The sequence below is a fragment of the Ranitomeya variabilis genome, chromosome 3 (assembly GCF_051348905.1).
Source record: "Ranitomeya variabilis isolate aRanVar5 chromosome 3, aRanVar5.hap1, whole genome shotgun sequence".
Classification (NCBI taxonomy): domain Eukaryota; kingdom Metazoa; phylum Chordata; class Amphibia; order Anura; family Dendrobatidae; genus Ranitomeya; species Ranitomeya variabilis.
The window spans coordinates 704,049,355-704,066,939 of record NC_135234.1 but is presented as its reverse complement, the minus strand read 5'-3'; the positions used below and the strand labels follow the sequence as shown (position 1 = coordinate 704,066,939).

Sequence of the window (17,585 nt, the reverse complement as noted above, 5' to 3'; positions counted from 1 at the left end):
TGCTGCTCTGGTCCTAGATGCCCTGATCCACTGATTACTGCTCTGGTCCTAGATGCCCTGATCCACTGATTGCGCTTTGGTCCTAGATGCCCTGATCCGCTGATTGCCGCTCTGGTCCTAGATGCACTGATCTGCTGGTTGCTGCTCTTGTCTGAGATGCACCAATCTACTGGTTGCTGCTCTGGTCTTAGATGCCCCGATTCACTGGTTGCTGCTCTGGTTCCTAGATGCATGCATCCACTGGTTGCTTTTCTGGTTCCTAGATGCCTTGATCCACTGGTTGCTGCTCTTGTTCTAGATACTATGATCTATTGGTTACTGCTCTGGTCTTAGGTGCTTCGATCCACCGGTTGCTGCTGTGGTCCTAGATACTCTGATCTACTGGTTACTGCTCTGGTTTTAGATGCCCAGATCCACTGGTTGCTGCTTTGGTTCTAGATCCTTTGATCCACTGGTTACTGCTCTGGCTTTAGATGCCCCGCTCCACAAGTTGCCGCTCTGGTGCTATTCATCAGAGTAGGAAGCCAGATTAGCTAACCTACTATTTGCCTTCTAATGAACATTTATGCATATTTTTAAAGCTGAAAAACCTGTTTTAAGCATGGTAGCTGCGAAAAGACTTAAGATGGCTATACACCTTTAAAAAGCTGAAAATAGGAAACACCCTTCTATGAAGACAGAATCCAGGGTCTAATGAGCCAGGTGGTGCACGGAGTGGAGCAAGCAGTCGCTCCCAGAAAATGTATAGAAGATGTATCCAGCATTCATCCCAATGTTCATTAAAAAGTTGCCATTTATTGGATACCTTTAACCCTTTCACGACATGCGCCGTACATGTACTGCGCATGCCGTGAATCCCTCTTTGATGTGGGCTCCGGCGCTGAGCCCACATCAAAGTCGCGACCTGTCAGCTGTTTTGTACAGCTGACATGTGCGCGCAATAGCGGTGGGTGAAATTGCGATTCACCAGCCGCTATTAACCTGTTAAATGCCGCTGTCAAACGCAGACAGCGGCATTTAACTAAAGCTTCCGTCCGGAAATGACGTCATCGCCGACCCCTGTCACATGATCGGGGGTCGGCGATGTGTCAGGACAGTAACCATAGAGGTCCTTGAGACCTCTATGGTTACTGATGCCGGCCTGCTGTGAGCGCCCCCCTGTGGTCGGCGCTCACAGCACACCAGCATTTCAGCTACATAGCAGCGATCTGATGATCGCTGCTATGTAGCTGAGCCAATCGAGTTGTGCCAGCTTCTAGCCTCCCATGGAGGCTATTGAAGCATGGCACAGGTAAAAAAAATGTTTTTAAAAATATGAAAAAAAACTAAAAAACATAAAAGTTTAAATCACCCCCCTTTCGCCCCATCCTAAATTAAATAAAAAAAAATAAATCAAACCTACACATATTTGGTATCGCCGCGTTCAGAATCGCCCGATCTATTAATAAAAATAAGCATTAACCTGATCGCTAAACAGCGTAGCGAGAAAAAAATTCAAAACGCCAGAGTTACGTTTTTTTGGTCGCCGCGACATTGCATTAAAATGCAATAACGGGCGATCAAAAGAACGTATCTGCACAAAAGTGATATTATTAAAAACGTCAGCTCGGCATGCAAAAAATAAGTCCTCACCCGACCCCAGATCACGAAAAATGGAGACGCTTCGGGTATCGGAAAATGGCTTTTTTTTTTTTTTTTTTTTTTAAGCAAAGTTTTGAATTTTTTTTCACCACTTGGATAAAAAATAACCTAGACATATTAGGTGTCTATGAACTCGTAATGACCTAGAGAATCACAATGGCAGGTCAGTTTTAGCATTTAGTGAACCTAGCAAAAAAGCCAAGCAAAAAACAAGTGTGGGATTGCACTTTTTTTGCAATTTCACAGCACTTGGAATTTTTTTCCCGTTTTCTAGTAAAAGACATGGTAAAACTAATGGTGTCGTTCAAAAGTACAACTCGTCCTGCAAAAAATAAGCCCTCACATGGCCATATTGACGGAAAAATAAAAAAGTTATGGCTCTGGGAAGAAGGGGAGTGAAAAACGAAAACGCAAAAAACGAAAAAGGGCTGCGACTTGAAGGGGTTAAAATCTAACTATACAAAAATATAAAACTTGCTAAAAATACGACATGACTGTTAGGCTGCTTTCACACATCAGGTTTTTGCCGTCAGGCTGAATCTGGCGAATTTTGAAAAAAAAAAAAAAAACAGATCCGGCAAAAGTTGCCGCCAGATCCTTTTTTTTCTAATAGACTTGTATTGATGGCCACACGTTTCATTAGTTTTTCGCCGGATACATTGAAAATTTTGTCCGGCGGCTGGAGAAAACGGACATAGTAACATTTTTTTGTCTGTCGAAAAAACGGACAGCGACGCATCCGGCGCCATCTGGCTTTAGCTAGAATGGAAGCCTATGTCACTGGATCCGTCATATGGAATCGGATGACGGATTCTGTGTTTTTTTTTAAACAGAGCATGCTCTGTTTTTTGCGTTTTCCCATTCTGGTCTCTCTCCCTCTTTCTCTCTCTCTCTCTCTCTCAACCCCCCCCCCCCCCCCCCCCCCCCGGAGCAGCTAGGCAGATTTTACAGCTAGTTGGATCCGGTGAAAAAATGGTTCAGTCACATCAGTTTGTCACAATTTACGACGGATCCGTTTTTTTCAAAATTCGCCGGATTCAGCCTGACAGCAAAAAACTGATGTGTGAAAGTAGCCTTATGCATTTGAAACCCCAGTGCCTTGGTTCTTTATAATAGCAACCCAAGGACTATGGTTTGAAATGCCTAACAGTCTGGGCACATGTATTTTGTATATTTTTCTACAATTGGATTTTAATAATATCCAATAAATGGCAATTTTTTTTTTTCATTTAAACTTGGGATGAGTTCTGGATACATATTTTTTTCTACCTTATAAAGCTGCCAGCCGAATACGCATTTCACCGACCATAATCTCTCCCGTCTCCCCCATACATAAGAACAATCAGCTTTTCTGAGAATTTGTGCTCCATGGAGGTAAATCGACCATACATGTGTGAAAACTGACTGCTCAGCACTGTCAGCCATACCTATCCCTCCTGACTCCCCCACACTCATCTGTTCACGTGTTACAAAGGGGAGAACTGGAAATGCTGCTGGCAAATGGCTTTGGCAGCGACTTATCTTCTCAAGAACTAGAGTCAGGTATTACATTTCTAGTGGGCTCATTCATTAAGTCTGGTACGCCAGTACTAATGAACGGCTCGCTGGAGTACGATGGCTCAAATTCATTAAGAGGCGTGTGCTACTTAATGAATTCAGCATACATTCTCTGTGGCATGTGCTTACTCCATTCGGGAACTGGAGTATCATTTCTGGCTTAAGAAACTTTGGCTTTTTTTTAATTGAATTTGACAGTTGTGCGTAACAATGACTCGGGCCATCCTTGGAACCCAAGCTCTGCCCCTTTGGGCGGAACTGCTTCAAGCTGTCAGGAAAACACCAAAAGTTGAAAAATTTTAGCACAGCTCTGCGTTGTGCAAAAATGTTCCAACTTTACAAAGCATTTATGCCAGATTTCTGGGGTAAAAGCATTGATGTATCAGGCCCTAAGTGCCCAACCCTTATAGATGAGGGCACAATACACGTACCACTTTTGCCCGTTCCCATAGACTTTAGTCTGATGTGCATGGTGCCTTAATGTGCCATTACACGCCTCTAACCGTGGCTTAGAGAACTAAAGAATATGGTGTATGAATTGTATCAACCTGTTCCTTATCTATCTTAACATCATCTTTTTGGAGAGGGTTGAGAGGCCTCAATATATATTAAGTGACCGAATGGACCAGCCAAATCAGAGGCTATAATATGTATGAGGCCTTTTAAAATAGAGAAACAAGGGTCTGCTTCTTTTTGCAGAAACAACGCCACTCTTGTCCATGGGCTGTATCTGGTATTGCAGACTGGCACATTCAAATAGGGCTTGCTGCTTTTTTCTAAGCAGCACGAATTGATGGGCTGTATATAATCTTGCATTACAGCTCCGCTCCTTTCATGTGAATCAGAATGAGCTACATACTCCATCCTCTTTCAATAGCAGAGAAAAATCGCTATGGGCTTGCTGGTTTCCCAGGATTGTTTTGTGCGAGAGGGCATGATAAGCTTGATGGTCTCCTCAGCGGCTGATACATTCTAAGACAAATGCTGTTTGTTCTGGCCCCTGATAGGTTGCGTGTATTTCAATTTCCATTTAATATCGCGCTGTGACTTCCTACTGTGGCCATATCCCGCATTGTGCAAGAAGATAGAAAAGCATTTTCTAGTTTCCTATTTTCCAAGTTAAGAAATTGTGATCGAAATTCTAACATATTTATGATTTACCGATGTCTTTGATGCCAGTCTGGATAAGGGGGCGGGATGGAGTGCGGCCCTCCTGACTCATTAAGAGGCACACACTTTTTAATGAATCAAGCAAGGCTCTACGTGGTGTGCGCCTTGCCATAAATCTTATTCAAGTCCCTGCTGGAGTAAGATTTGCGGGAGCATTTGCTAATCCACTCGTCATGAATTTGACTAGTGGTTGTTGCCATGCCTCCTCACTCCCCCATCCTGCTCCATCTCTACCCACTTTGACGTGGGCATAAATTGGCTTGAAAACACTAAAAGTTGCTAACTTTTTGCATAACCTCACGTTGTGCAAAAATCTTGCAACTTTTCAAAGATTCTTATTCCAGAATTGTGACGAAAAAGCTTTGATTAATCGGGTCCATCGAGTATATGGTTAAAATAAATACCGTAAACACTTTATGTATTTCTACCCATTGTGGTAAATCGGCTAACTCAGCTGTACACAGAGGTAGACACAGGAACACTGTCTCTTTAAGAATGTACTCTGTTTATTAGATGCAGCATAAACCAAGCTGAAGTTAAAAATAATCACAGCCCTCTGGGCAAAAACAACACAACAAAATGGTAGCACAAAGCACAGTCCTTCTGCTAGCGGCGATCATCCCGCTAGGGTTAGCAAGACCCACAGTTCAGATAATGTATAAGCAAAACACTTCTGTGGAGTGTTTCTCTCCAGACACTGAACACCCACTGCCTCTGGTGGCCAGCTACTTAAGCCCCAGACCGGACCCTGGGGTGAAGATAAGGTGCATAACCTCACACCTGCTCTATGGTTGTCCACAAAAAAACCAGCCTTTTAAATAAGTTGGTTATCAACTGTTTGCTTACCTGTCCAAGGCCTCCAACAATTGCACTAACCAAGGTGCAGCGGACCCAAGTTAAGATGGCAAATACACAGGTGCAATAATACCGATAAGGCAGCCACCCTACAATCAGGAATTGGCCGCTTGGTGCACCTGTGCAAACAAATAGTCTGTATGTGGCATGTTCACACAGGAATGCAAAGTATATGGCTCTAAGCCTATTAATGACGCCATGTAGCGGGCTCACCATAACGCATCCTGTGTGAACAGAGGCCACAGTGTACAGAGCAATCTAGGGCCCAGCCGCACCCTAGAAAAATATACAGTGCACCAAAAACATAACAAGGAATTGGTCGATATTATGGCCACAATATTTAAGTTGCCAACCAACGTCAAGGGTCCTTACATATTGGCAGTCATAATGTAAAAAAAACGCCATAAGAGGAAAAACCTCCACTATTCTAGACAAAAAAACACCAGTATACAGGCAGAGATACTTACCATCTTGGTAGGGTGTAGGATGATTGTAGGGTGGCTGCCTTATCGGTATGATAAGGACAAACGTCCTCAATTGTAGACTTTTTTTTAAATAAATATCAAGGTTGACCGCGACTTAGTCCAAGTTTTTCATTTTGGCCCTTTGTGTATTTGAGTTTGACATCACTTCTCTATATGTATCTAGATCTTCTACAAAGTGATTTAGATGTCCTCAAATAAAAGCTTGTAACTACCGGGCGTTGCATCCATAGCAGCCTTTGTGTCTAATGTTATTATTTTGTTTAATGTTGCCTAAATAGCACCAACATATTCTGCAGCAATGTACAGGGATTGTCACAATTGACAACAGGGTGTATAAGGTACAGTGGTGCAGATGTATGAAGAGGTTTATTTCTCCTTCTGCCTTGCTCTGGACTAACATAGACTAATGTCGGCTCAATCCGCCGATATCCACTGGTTTGACCGACAATCTAGTGTATAGGGGGACCCCGGCTGACTTATTGTTGGGGAGATGTCAGTCGGGCATGTCTGATTTTGGGCTGCTGAACTTATTGCTCTCTCACGTGGAGAGATATCTGCTGGTGGCTTTCTCATGGAGAAAGACTAATGCTCCTGTGTAAGGGAGAGCCGGGGGAAAGATGGCTGCCAGATGAACGATCAACTAAAGTGTCATTGGGCCGGCAGCCATCTGATGTTTATGGTGGGCTTTAAACTGGCAAGCAAGATGCTGATCTTAGTAAATACCCCATTGTCGTTTTCCTTTTTGGCAGTAAAGGCAGCCATATTAATTATCACCCATCAGTTGGCTTTCTAGCAACATTCGAGCTGTGCTGTGTCTCATTTTGTAACATTAGGTTATGGAATAGATTTACTGCGGACCTCCGGCAATATTTACCGCTGCGGAGAAGCACTGCAAAGAGTGAGACCCCTACATCTGCAGCATAAATTGACTTGTTGCAGATCTTAAACCTGCAGCTTTTGTCATTTTACGCTGCAGATATTTTTCACAGCATGTGCATGAGATTGCTTGCACTGGAAAATGCAGCGGTCTCTCATTATGAATGTCCATTTTTTTCACGTATGTTAAAGGATGGCCTAATTTTCATAATTTTCATCAATGTTTGGTCTTGGATCAGTTTTTACCATCAGTTTCTTTCATCAGTGATTTTCTCTAACCACTAAACTTCACTGCAATGTTAAACACGTGCAGCACACGGATGGCGTCTGCCTCAGTGCTTTTCACGGACACATGGATTGTATGGATGATTCCAAAAATGGATATCTTAATGTAATTAATGCATATATGAGCTATTCACTTTTTTCATACAGAAGCTTTGCCACATCTGTCCATTCATTGTGCCTACTATTGCTATATCCGGTCTATTGATGTGATTAGACTGAGCTGCAATACCAGACGCCACCTGTAATCAGATGTGGCGCTGTAGTGATAATGATCCGAAATTCCTGATGACCCAATACTGTGGTTGATGTAGTTATCATTTGTTTGGGGACAGTTATGCAGTTTATTCTTTTTCATTTACATTACAATTTATATTTTTTTTTTCTTATTCACTAATCATTTTGTGCTTTATTGTCTCTTTTGAGAAAGAGGTCTCCTTCCTGTCACTCTTTCTTGCTTAACCATCATTTCAGTAGTTGCAGACACATTTTTTTCTACAAAAAGATAAAAGGCGACAAATGAAAAGACTTTGTCTGTGGGAGAACCTAGTCATTGCTCTTATCGAGCAGATAATGTGGACAATGCTGTGTAAAAGTAACGCTTGTTATGTGCCGGTAAATATACTTAACTTCCAGCCTGTTTTATAGAAAATTTCAGATCAAAGTACTCGTGGAGAACATGCATTTTCTGTATATTACGTGTAATGCTCATGACGCTATTACAGTTCAGCTAAAGGTGCCGTAGGGTTTTCTAACCTGTCCTTCCGCTATGCCAAAGATTAATTATTGCACTCGATCAGAGAAGGTAGTATGGCACAGTACAGTAGATCTGGCGGTGCATGGACTCATTAAAGTAGTAAGGTCTCCCACCAACTCTCTGCCATCCATGGCGGACACGGTGTGAACCGCTCTCCAAGAACCAACGTAACATTGTGGAGCAGTTTACGCTGCATTCTTCAGTTAAGACTGTGTTTAGGGGGATCCTTTTAAAAGTAGTAGAATACAGAGTTTGCTGCTTTATCCCTGTATTTTAATGCTTGGGTCAGGTGTCTTGCTGGCTGGCAAACCACCAACCACCCTCACCATACTCTTGATTTCTCATTAGGGACCATAAAAAAAGGTGTATTGAGTATCATTAGGGGGTTATTTCCATCATTAGAAGTTATTACCTATCCAAAGGATTGGTTCCAACTTGCGGATGATTAACTGTTGCGACCCCCCCCAGATTCCGAGAAGGGGGCTCTGAATTTCCCCATTGGAACAGCAGTTGCCATGCTTGCAACTAGTTGCATAGTCAATATGTTGTTTTTTTTAAATACATAATGAGTCCAGTAAATTCAATCATGAATGGATGCAGTGGTGCGTTCATCCTTACACGTGGGACTTCCGGAAACTACAGGGTACAGTACTTTGAGATCTTCAACACTTTTGCAGAGAATGAATGGACAAAAAAAGAGCAAATACCCTGCAGGAAGTAACTAAAAAGTAATAATACATGTAAATGTAAATCGCGTCCCACCGCAACAAGGTCTACCTGATCAGGATGTCCCTTACTCTACTCTAATAGCCCATCTTGTATATGTGCCAGCTGGCCTCAAAACATGGGGGGCAAAGCAGGACCAACAGTTCTACAGAGAATGAATGGAGATTTTCAGAGCCACCTTCTTGGGAATGATGAGGGTCACAGTGGTTGGATCCACACTGATCTAGTAGTTGCCACATATACTTTGAGTGGGTGATAACTTTTCATGATGGGCATAACCCTTTGAGTCTATGGCCCCATTTTGGGCTGCTGTTTAATTTTTTTAGATGGTCACTAGTATAGCTGTATATAGGGATCACTTTGATGCTTTAAAGCATTGTCCAATGGTGAACATTTTTTGGCAAACCTCTTTTTTGGGTTTAAAAAAATAAAAGCAATACTCTGATTCCCTTCCTTTTTAGTTCCTATGGTTTCCCAGTTCCTCACCGGTTTCTACCTTCTGGTTCTATCTTGACACCCAAGAAATGATGGGGAATGATGCTTAGTTGAGCCACTGGCGGAGGCTTGTCCCCACTGTAGACAAGAGGAAAAGTATAATAGAAACATACACCACTTCTGCATTTATCACCCACTCCTGGTTTTGGCTACAAGACCTGAGGAAAAAGCCTGACAAAATCCTGACAAACTCCTGACAAAATCCTGACGTGTGCACATAGCCTAAGGGATGTTTTCCTGCATTTCTGATGTCTCACGATAGGACCAGGAAGAAAAGACCGGCTGGACGCCCAGGCAGCATACCCTAAGGCTGTGTTCACACTTTGCAGATTATTCGCGGTTTTTTCGCGTTTTTTCCCTATAAAAACGCTATAAAACCGCAAATAATCTGCTTATATTATGCATCCTATCATTTTTAATGAATTCTGCACTTTTTGTACACATGATGCGTTTTTTTCCACGGTAAAAATGCATTGCGGTAAAAAACGCAGCATGTTCATTAATTTTGCGTTTTTTTTGCGGATTTCCCACTTAAAATGCATTGGGAAATGTCCGGAAAAAAACGCATCAAAAACGCACCAAAAACGCGTCAAAAATGCGGTAAAAACGCGCAAAAAACGCATGCGGTTTTCTAGCAGAAAATTTCAGGTTTTCCTCAGGAATTTTCTGCAAGAATTCCTGAACGTCTGCACATAGCCTTAGGCCATGTGCACACGTTAAGTATTTTTCGCGGTTTTTTTCGCGGTTTTTCGCTATAAAAACGTGATAAAAACGCGAAAAAAACGCTTACATATGCCTCCCATTATTTTAAGTGTATTCCGCATCTTTTGTGCAAATGTAGCCTTTTTTTCCGCGAAAAAATCGCATCGCGGAAAAAAAAGCAACATGTTCATTAAAATGCGGAATTGCAGGGGATTCCGCACACCTAGGGGTCCATTGATCTGCTTACTTCCCGCACGGGGCTGTGCACACCATGCGGGAAGTAAGCAGATTATGTGCGGTTGGTACCCAGGGTGGAGGAGAGGAGACTCTCCTCCACGCACTGGGCACCATATAAGTGGTCAAAAAATAAGAATTAAAATAAAAAATAGCGATATACTCACCCTCGATGTCTTCCCGCCTCCACTGCATGCTGCCGCTTCGGTTCCTGTAGCTGATGTGCGGCGAAGGACCTTGCTGATGACGTCACTGTCCTGTGATTGGTCGTGAGCGGTCATGTGACCGCTCACGTGACCGTGACGTCACGGAAGGTCCTGCGCGCACACACCAGCTATAGGAAGACGAACGGACGCCGCTGATGAGATCGTCTGGGTGAGTACAAGCATTTTTTTATTTTTTTTATTATTTTTAAACATTCTATCTTTTACTATAGATGCTGCATAAGCTGCATCTATAGTAAAAAGTTGGTCACACTTGTCAAACGCTATGTTTGACAAGTGTGACCAACCTGTCAGTCAGTTTTCCAAGCGATGCTACAGATCGCTTGGAAAACTTTAGCATTCTGCAAGCTAATTACGCTTGCAGAATGCTAAAAAAACGCGAAAAAAACGGAAAAAAAACGCAAAAAAAAAAAAATGCGGATTTCTTGCAGAAAATTTCCGGTTTTCTTCAGGAAATTTCTGCAAGAAATCCGCAACGTGTGCACATACCCTAATTGTTCCACTCCTGGTTTTGGCTACAAAACCTGAGGAAAAAGCCTGACAAAATCCTGACAAACTCCTGACAAAATCCTGACGTGTGCACATAGCCTAAGGGATGTTTTCCTGCATTTCTGATGTCTCACGATAGGACCAGGAAGAAAAGACCTGCTGGACGCCCAAGCAGCATTGGATTGGGATTTGTGGCTTTATGATATATGGGGGTAGTTGGTGATCCTTTGACAGTAAATTATATTTGTATGTGTTGCCTGGGGCAGATTGCCAGTAATGCATTCCAATAATTATGGCTGGAAATGTTGACACTTCTTGTAAGAATCACAATCCATTTTTTTTCGAATCCATCTAATGAATTGCTTGTTGCCATTCGATTAGTGCATTCCAGGAAGCCACTTGAGAGATAGAAAAGCGATTTCTGTCATTTTCTTCGCCATCGTCTTGCTATTCCTATATTTCCAGTGAGATAATGTACAGCTGAAATGAGCAGCTTCCACTCTTCGCTCCTGACAAACACAATGCGAGTCAATGAACTCCTGTTTTCAACACTTTCATTGTCTTGCTTGTCATCTTCACGTAGCTGTCATCTGTCTGCAACATTTTAAAGAACCATTTCAAATGGAAATGACAGCTTGCTTTATGGAAGTCTCTTATCCGTTCATGCTCGGACAATTTGACAGCAAACCGTTTCACGGCATCCGTATCGGTCATATCTGACAATATTTTATGAAGGCAATTAAGTGTTACCTCTTGACACAAAGAAAGAGTTAAAATGGAATAAGTGAAGGTATTTACAGTTAAAGTAGTAGCATGTCGCGGTGCCTAATAGACGTCATTCTAGGCTGACGGCTCGGTGGAATGTCCCGAGCGTGCCGAGCTAATGATCCATATGATGCGCTTTCCTCCAAGGCCTTTCCATTAAGGCCAATGGTATTTGTTAATGCTGCTGGTTATGCGTGTGTAAACAGTCTCCAGAAAATGCTTCTGTTCATCTAACTGTATAAACCGTGTCGGGCCAAGCACTCATGGAATGACGGTTACAAATGTGCAGCTTGTTTATATCTTTGATCCCTGTTTTCTGCCTCTGGATTTAAGCACCAATAAAAAAACTTGTTCCTGTGCCATGTGTACTCGCCTTGTACACTCTCCTTTTATCTAGCTCCTGAAGGCCGTTACAGCTCCTTTCCATGCTTCTAAGTATGACGCTCCTTTGTACATTATTATTCCATCCTGCAGCACCAACTGGCGTAGACTCTGTTTACAGAAGTATCGTGTCGCAACACTTTGTCATATCCGTCAGTCAAAAGAAAAAAAAATAAAAATTGTTATTGGGTTTGTTGGGGTTCTTTCAAGTTTTCCAGAATTTTAACTGCAAAAATGTCTGCATTCTTGAAGTCCCAAACCTCAATTGTACTGAGTGTATAGCCTCATAGCAAAGCACAAGCTTAGGCTACTTTCACACTAGCGTCATACGACGTACCGACGCAAGCAGTGAAAGCGCCGCACAACGGGGGCAGCGGATGCTGTTTTTCAACGCATCCGCTGCCCCATTGTGATGTGCGGGGAGGAGTTCCGGCCGCACATGCGCGGTCGGAAAAGACGGTATCGACGCACCAAAAAACGTTACATGCAACGTTTTTTGGTGGCGACAGACAGACGCAACCGTCGCACGACGGTTGCGACTTGTGGCAATGCGTCGCACTGCATCGCTAATGCAAGTCTATGGAGATAAAACGCATCCTGCAAGCACTTTTGCAGGATGCGTTTTTTCTACAAAACGACGCATAGCGACGTGCAGTGCACGACGCTAGTGTGAAAGTAGCCTAAGCAGGGTGCTCCATTCTGATGATACATTGTGTAGTTTTTGAACTGCTTGTTAAAGGGAATCTGTCAGTAGGATCACCCATTCTAAGCAGTCTGTATGGGTACGCAGGTGAATAACATGGCACCTTGATAGCTATAATCCGATGTCTTATTCCAGAGAAATACACACTTATATGTAAATAAGCTGTTTAGGGCTATGGGCGGGGCATAGATCTCCCTGAGAATCTGCCTCCAGAGATTATTTTAAACTAAGGTGGCATTACGAGTGTGATGTGTAATGGCCGCTCTCCTGATCTCATTGCAGAGCTGTGTGTGATTATACCTGACATATCTCTAGGTTCCTCTGAGCTTCACCTTCCATCTCACAGAGCAGCAAGACAGCAGAGCTGTGAGAGAAGCAGCAAATATATTTGTAAGAAGACCAATTTCAGTTCAGTTAGTTCAGCTAACCCTTTTATTCAAAATCCTTTCTGGAGGCCGATTCTGGAGGCATGACAGCGCAGCAAACACCATTTCTGATCAGCTGTAAAATCATCATCGCCGATCAGAGAGCCGCCAGTCCCGTGAGCACGCATCTGTGATTGCAGGTATAAAGTTTACCTACGGTCACTGGTGTCAGCTGATGGGACTACTGCTCCCATCAGCCATCGACTGCTGCCGCTAATAACAGTGAGAGCAGGAGCGGCTTAAGGGAGGATTCATCAGTCAGCTCCTGCACTGTAAATAAATAATAATAATTAAAAAAAAAAAAAAAAGGGTGGGTTCCCCTGTATTTATTATAACCAGCCAGCCAAAACTCACAGCTTGGGGCTGCAACCCTCACCTGTCTGCTTCAGCAAGTCTGGCTATCAAGAATATAGGGGTCCTCATGCTGTTTTTTTATTTATTTAAATAAATAATAAAAAAAAAACGCTTGGGGTCATCCCATTTTTGACAACCAGCCTGTAGCGGTGGCAAGTGGGGTTCATATTTGTGGGGTTGATGTCACCTTTGTATTGTCCAGTGACATCAAGCCCACGGCTTAGTAATAGAGAGGCATCTATAAGACACCTATCCCATTACTAATCCTATAGATATATGGTAAATAAAGACACAGCCAGTATAAAGTCTTTTATTTGCAATAAAACAAAATACACTTTTACTTTATTTAAAAATATCAAACACAGTTATACTCCCTTAACGCCCATTCCATTGAATCCCTCACCTCCTGTAATAAACCAATAATTAAAAAAACAACAATATCCCTCACCTGTCCGTCGTTCTGTCCCACGCCATAATCCATGTCTGGGGGATAAATCGTTTTCAACCTGGATGGTGCCAAGATTTGACTGTCCAGGCTGAGAACCTCTGGGGAATGAGCTACTACGAGCCTTAGTGACTAGCGGTGACGTCATCGACGTTACTGCTGGTCACTGAGGCTGTGTTCCCAACCAGCAAATGAACTGCGGTGAACGTGAGAAACGGTTTCACGGTGCAGAGGCGCATTAACCGGAGATCACAGGGAGAATTTCACTGGTGAATTTGAACTATGGTGAACTCGCCTCTGCACTGTGAGACCTCACGGTGCTAACGGGGATCTAACCAAGGTCACTGCAGTTTAGTTGGGAACGCAGCCTCAGTGACCAGCCGTAACATCAATGAGTATATCTGTGTTTGTTATTTTTAAATAAAAAAGTAAAACTCTGTTTTGTTTTATTTCTAATAAAATACTATATTCTGGCTGTGTCTTTATTTACCATATAACTATAGGATTAGTAATGGATAGGTGTCTTATAGGTATGTTTTTTAAGAATATTTCAAACTTGAAAAATGATTGCTTTTCACTAGGATATTCTGTCATCTTGTCCTTCCTGAGGGTTCGATCCCTGGGACTTGTACTGATCATGAGTAGTGATGAACGAATATACTCGTTACTCGAGATTTCCCGAGCACGCTCGTGTGTCATCAGAGTATTTTTTAGTGCTCGGAGATTTAGTTTTCATCGCCTCAGCTGAATGATTTACAGCTTTTAGCCAGCATAAGTACATGTGGGGGTTGCCTGGTTGCTAGGGAATCCCCACATGTAATCAAGCTGGTTAATAGCTGTAAATCATTCAGCTGCGGCGAAAAAAACTAAATCTCCGAGCACTAAAAAATACTCTGACACCCGAGCGTGCTCGGGAAATCTCGAGTAACGAGTATATTCGCTCATCACTAATCATGAGAATGAAGGTGCCGCAGTGCTAATTTATTCCCAGGAAGTTGTCAAATTCTTTATACTTCTGCTGAGCGCTGCTGTGTTCTCTATATCACCATGAACCATGGACCAGCAGTCAGAAATCGGACTTGGCGGATCCTTATGCTCCTTGACATTACCTAACATTGGGGTGCTGGCACCTACACCGATCAGCTGTTTGCAGGTCCTGCAGTGGCTAGAAGTAAACAGTATGCAGAGCCGAGACACCACAGCTACGTACTGGGTGTTCTTGGGTACTGCAGCTCTGCTCCTACTTACTTCAATAATGGCTGAGCATCCCTACCTTAGACCAGCAACTACACAGATTACAAAGCTGTGGTGTCCTGGCTGTGCAAACTTCTCTAGCCACTGCAAAACCTGCAAACAGCTGATCGGTGGACCTGTCCAACTCCCACCAACCTGATATTAATGACCTTAAGTCCTGGACTCCACCTTTAAGGAATACATTTGCATTGTTTTGGCTAAGTGGCTATTTTGCATTAAATCTTCATGATACTTTTCCTAATGTGATAATGTATGGTTTTGAGACTTTCTATATTTTTCCTCTTGTATTTTATTTTATTTTTTTTTCCTTGAAAATAAATGTAGAATGTTTTTGTGTTGTAATTGGTATTCACGTACATAGTTTATCTTTTGGGATTACTTTTCTAACTTTGTTTTTTTTTTTTTTTTATACAGAGTACTTTCAAGTTTAAATCTGAGAGTGATATACATTTGGCCGAGCACCACAAGCAAGTCCTGTATGATGGAAAACTCGCAAGCAGTATAGCATTCACGTACAATGCAAAGGCCACTGACGCCCAGCTTTGCCTTGAATCCTCACCAAAGGAAAACCCCTCCATATTTGTGCACTCCCCCCATGCACTGATGCTACAGGTAAAAAAGAAAATGGCATCTAGTTATTAAGTATTCTACCTCTTCGTTGCCCATAGATATTGGGCAGTGTCCTACATCTGTGTTCCTTGATTAGATGATATACGGTACGTATCCCGATTAGAAGACGTTGGAGATGGCTCCTCTGGCATCGGCCCGGATACGTACTTACATAGTTAAGGGTCATTTAATAAAAATATGCGAAACAAAATTGCACCAGTTGTACTGAATTTGCAGAATTTAGCTTGTTTTTTTTGTTTTTTCCTCCCATTCCTGGCATCCATGCCACTATTGTTTTTGCAGGATCACCATTTGTAAGTTTCAGTTCACTCTCTCATTTTTTTTTTTTTTCCACTTTTACAAAATATAAATATTTTATAAAAGAAAGAAAAACTGCTGTACCCATCGATGGGCGCAATCACAAAGTGATCCTAACATATTCGTCTTGACTTGTTTATAATATTCAGTTTTACTTTTTTAAACCTTTAGTTTGATCAAGTTATATTTTTTTTTTCCTATGTACAGTAAATTGTGAAGGTCGCGTATGTGCTCAAGGGTAGAAATTAAACAACACTATAGCAGCAGGATTTAATGCAATTTTTCTGTAATCAGTGAGGGGGAAGGTAAATTGTGGGTGAGGAGGAGCTCCTAGGAGGACAGAGGTTTAGGTATTATCTGCTGCTGAGTGACCATGCACTCGTTTTTTTAAATATGGCTTTTAAAGGTAAGGTACCGCGTTTGTAGATTATTAATAAATCACTGTAATGTAGCATAACATGCTGCTATAACCAAGTTTTAAATGCATGTGAAACAGATTTCGTGTGTTGTGTGTTTAAAGAAGGCACTGGGGGCTGACATCTTGGTTTTGCAGCAGTAGCAGGGCACTAACAGTGTCATTTTACAGCACCCCATGGACATAGGAGATAATAGACCGGCGCTGACCCTATCTTTAACATTGGAGAGGTGTTAGCAGTGAGCTGGGCACGCCTCTGTGGGCTGCACAACTCACTGCTGTAGGTGTGACTAGCAGCCATTTTATTATAGCCCAGTGCTCTCTGCCCAGCTCCACTTACTCTCTATCACAGGAGAGAAGTGCACTGCTCCTCTGTACTCCAGGCACTGGGCAGACATCCTCTGCCCCTCACATGCTGCCCTCCCTGTGTGCTTCTCCTGCTGTGTCTCCGCCTCCCCCCTCACACACAGACCCTCATTCCCAGCCTGCAGAGAGAGCTGACACCTGTCCCAGCCATACAATGTATCTCCCCCCTCCCTCCACAATGCCTGGCCATTCACTGCAGACCTGGAGCTCCTTCTTATTACTGAGGGATGAGTCACAGACAGCTCTGCACAGACAATGCTGCTCCATACACACCACATAAACTATAAACTGCTGGTGATAGCAGATCACAGGGCAGTCACACACAAAATGGCTCTGCCCTGTGATGCTGCTCTTCATTCTGCCCCAGGGATATTAGACCACCCAAAAGGGGAGGGAAATGCTGATGTCAGCAGTTACTGCCCAGATTTTCCAGCTAACAGTAAAGCTGGTAAGTCTTACTATAGCTGCTTGAGGTCTAAAACGGAAAATGCTCCCCCTAGTGGTCAATCTATATATTTGTAAGAAAATATATAATATTTTTCATATAGAAATGTTTGCAAACAGTGCAAACATTGCATTAATACATTTTATTTACTATTTTAAGCTTAATTTCACAATAAAACAAACTACAAGAAAACTGGTGGCACCTTCCCTTTAAAGAATGCCGAGGCAGAGAACAGACACATCTGTTGCTTACCGACCCATAACATCACATTCTCAAAATAGCTTCCGCTTCAGATTCATATTACATCTTGCCATTCTGCCTAAAGAGTAATGACATTTGAAGGAACAGAGAGTGAGGCTGACTTTTCAAAGTGATCAGAAAGCATTATCTGTTCTCAAGAACCTCTGGTCAAATGCCCCAAAGCCTACACCCAAGTATTATTCATTTATTGCACTATATTGCACATTGGCATGAGATACAAGTTGTTATTATGAGCTGTTACTTCTGTATTGCACCATTAGGGTGATGGAGCTTAATTTCTAAACAAAGAACTATCTAAATACATTTCTGTATTTTCCTTTTTTTTTTAATTTTATTTTATGGGACTTACTG

General features: G+C 42.5%; 1 protein-coding gene across 6 annotated transcripts in view; it reads left to right on the top strand.

Annotated features, from left to right (window-relative positions):
- NBEA (neurobeachin) overlaps window positions 1–17,585 on the top strand; it is an 838,139-nt gene that overhangs the window by 231,394 nt on the left and 589,160 nt on the right. For all 6 annotated transcript variants that reach the window (XM_077298228.1, XM_077298226.1, XM_077298223.1 and 3 more), the window contains exon 9: window positions 15,235–15,432. In XM_077298228.1, coding sequence (XP_077154343.1) covers window positions 15,235–15,432 — 198 coding nt within the window. The remainder of the gene's footprint in view (window positions 1–15,234; window positions 15,433–17,585) is intronic.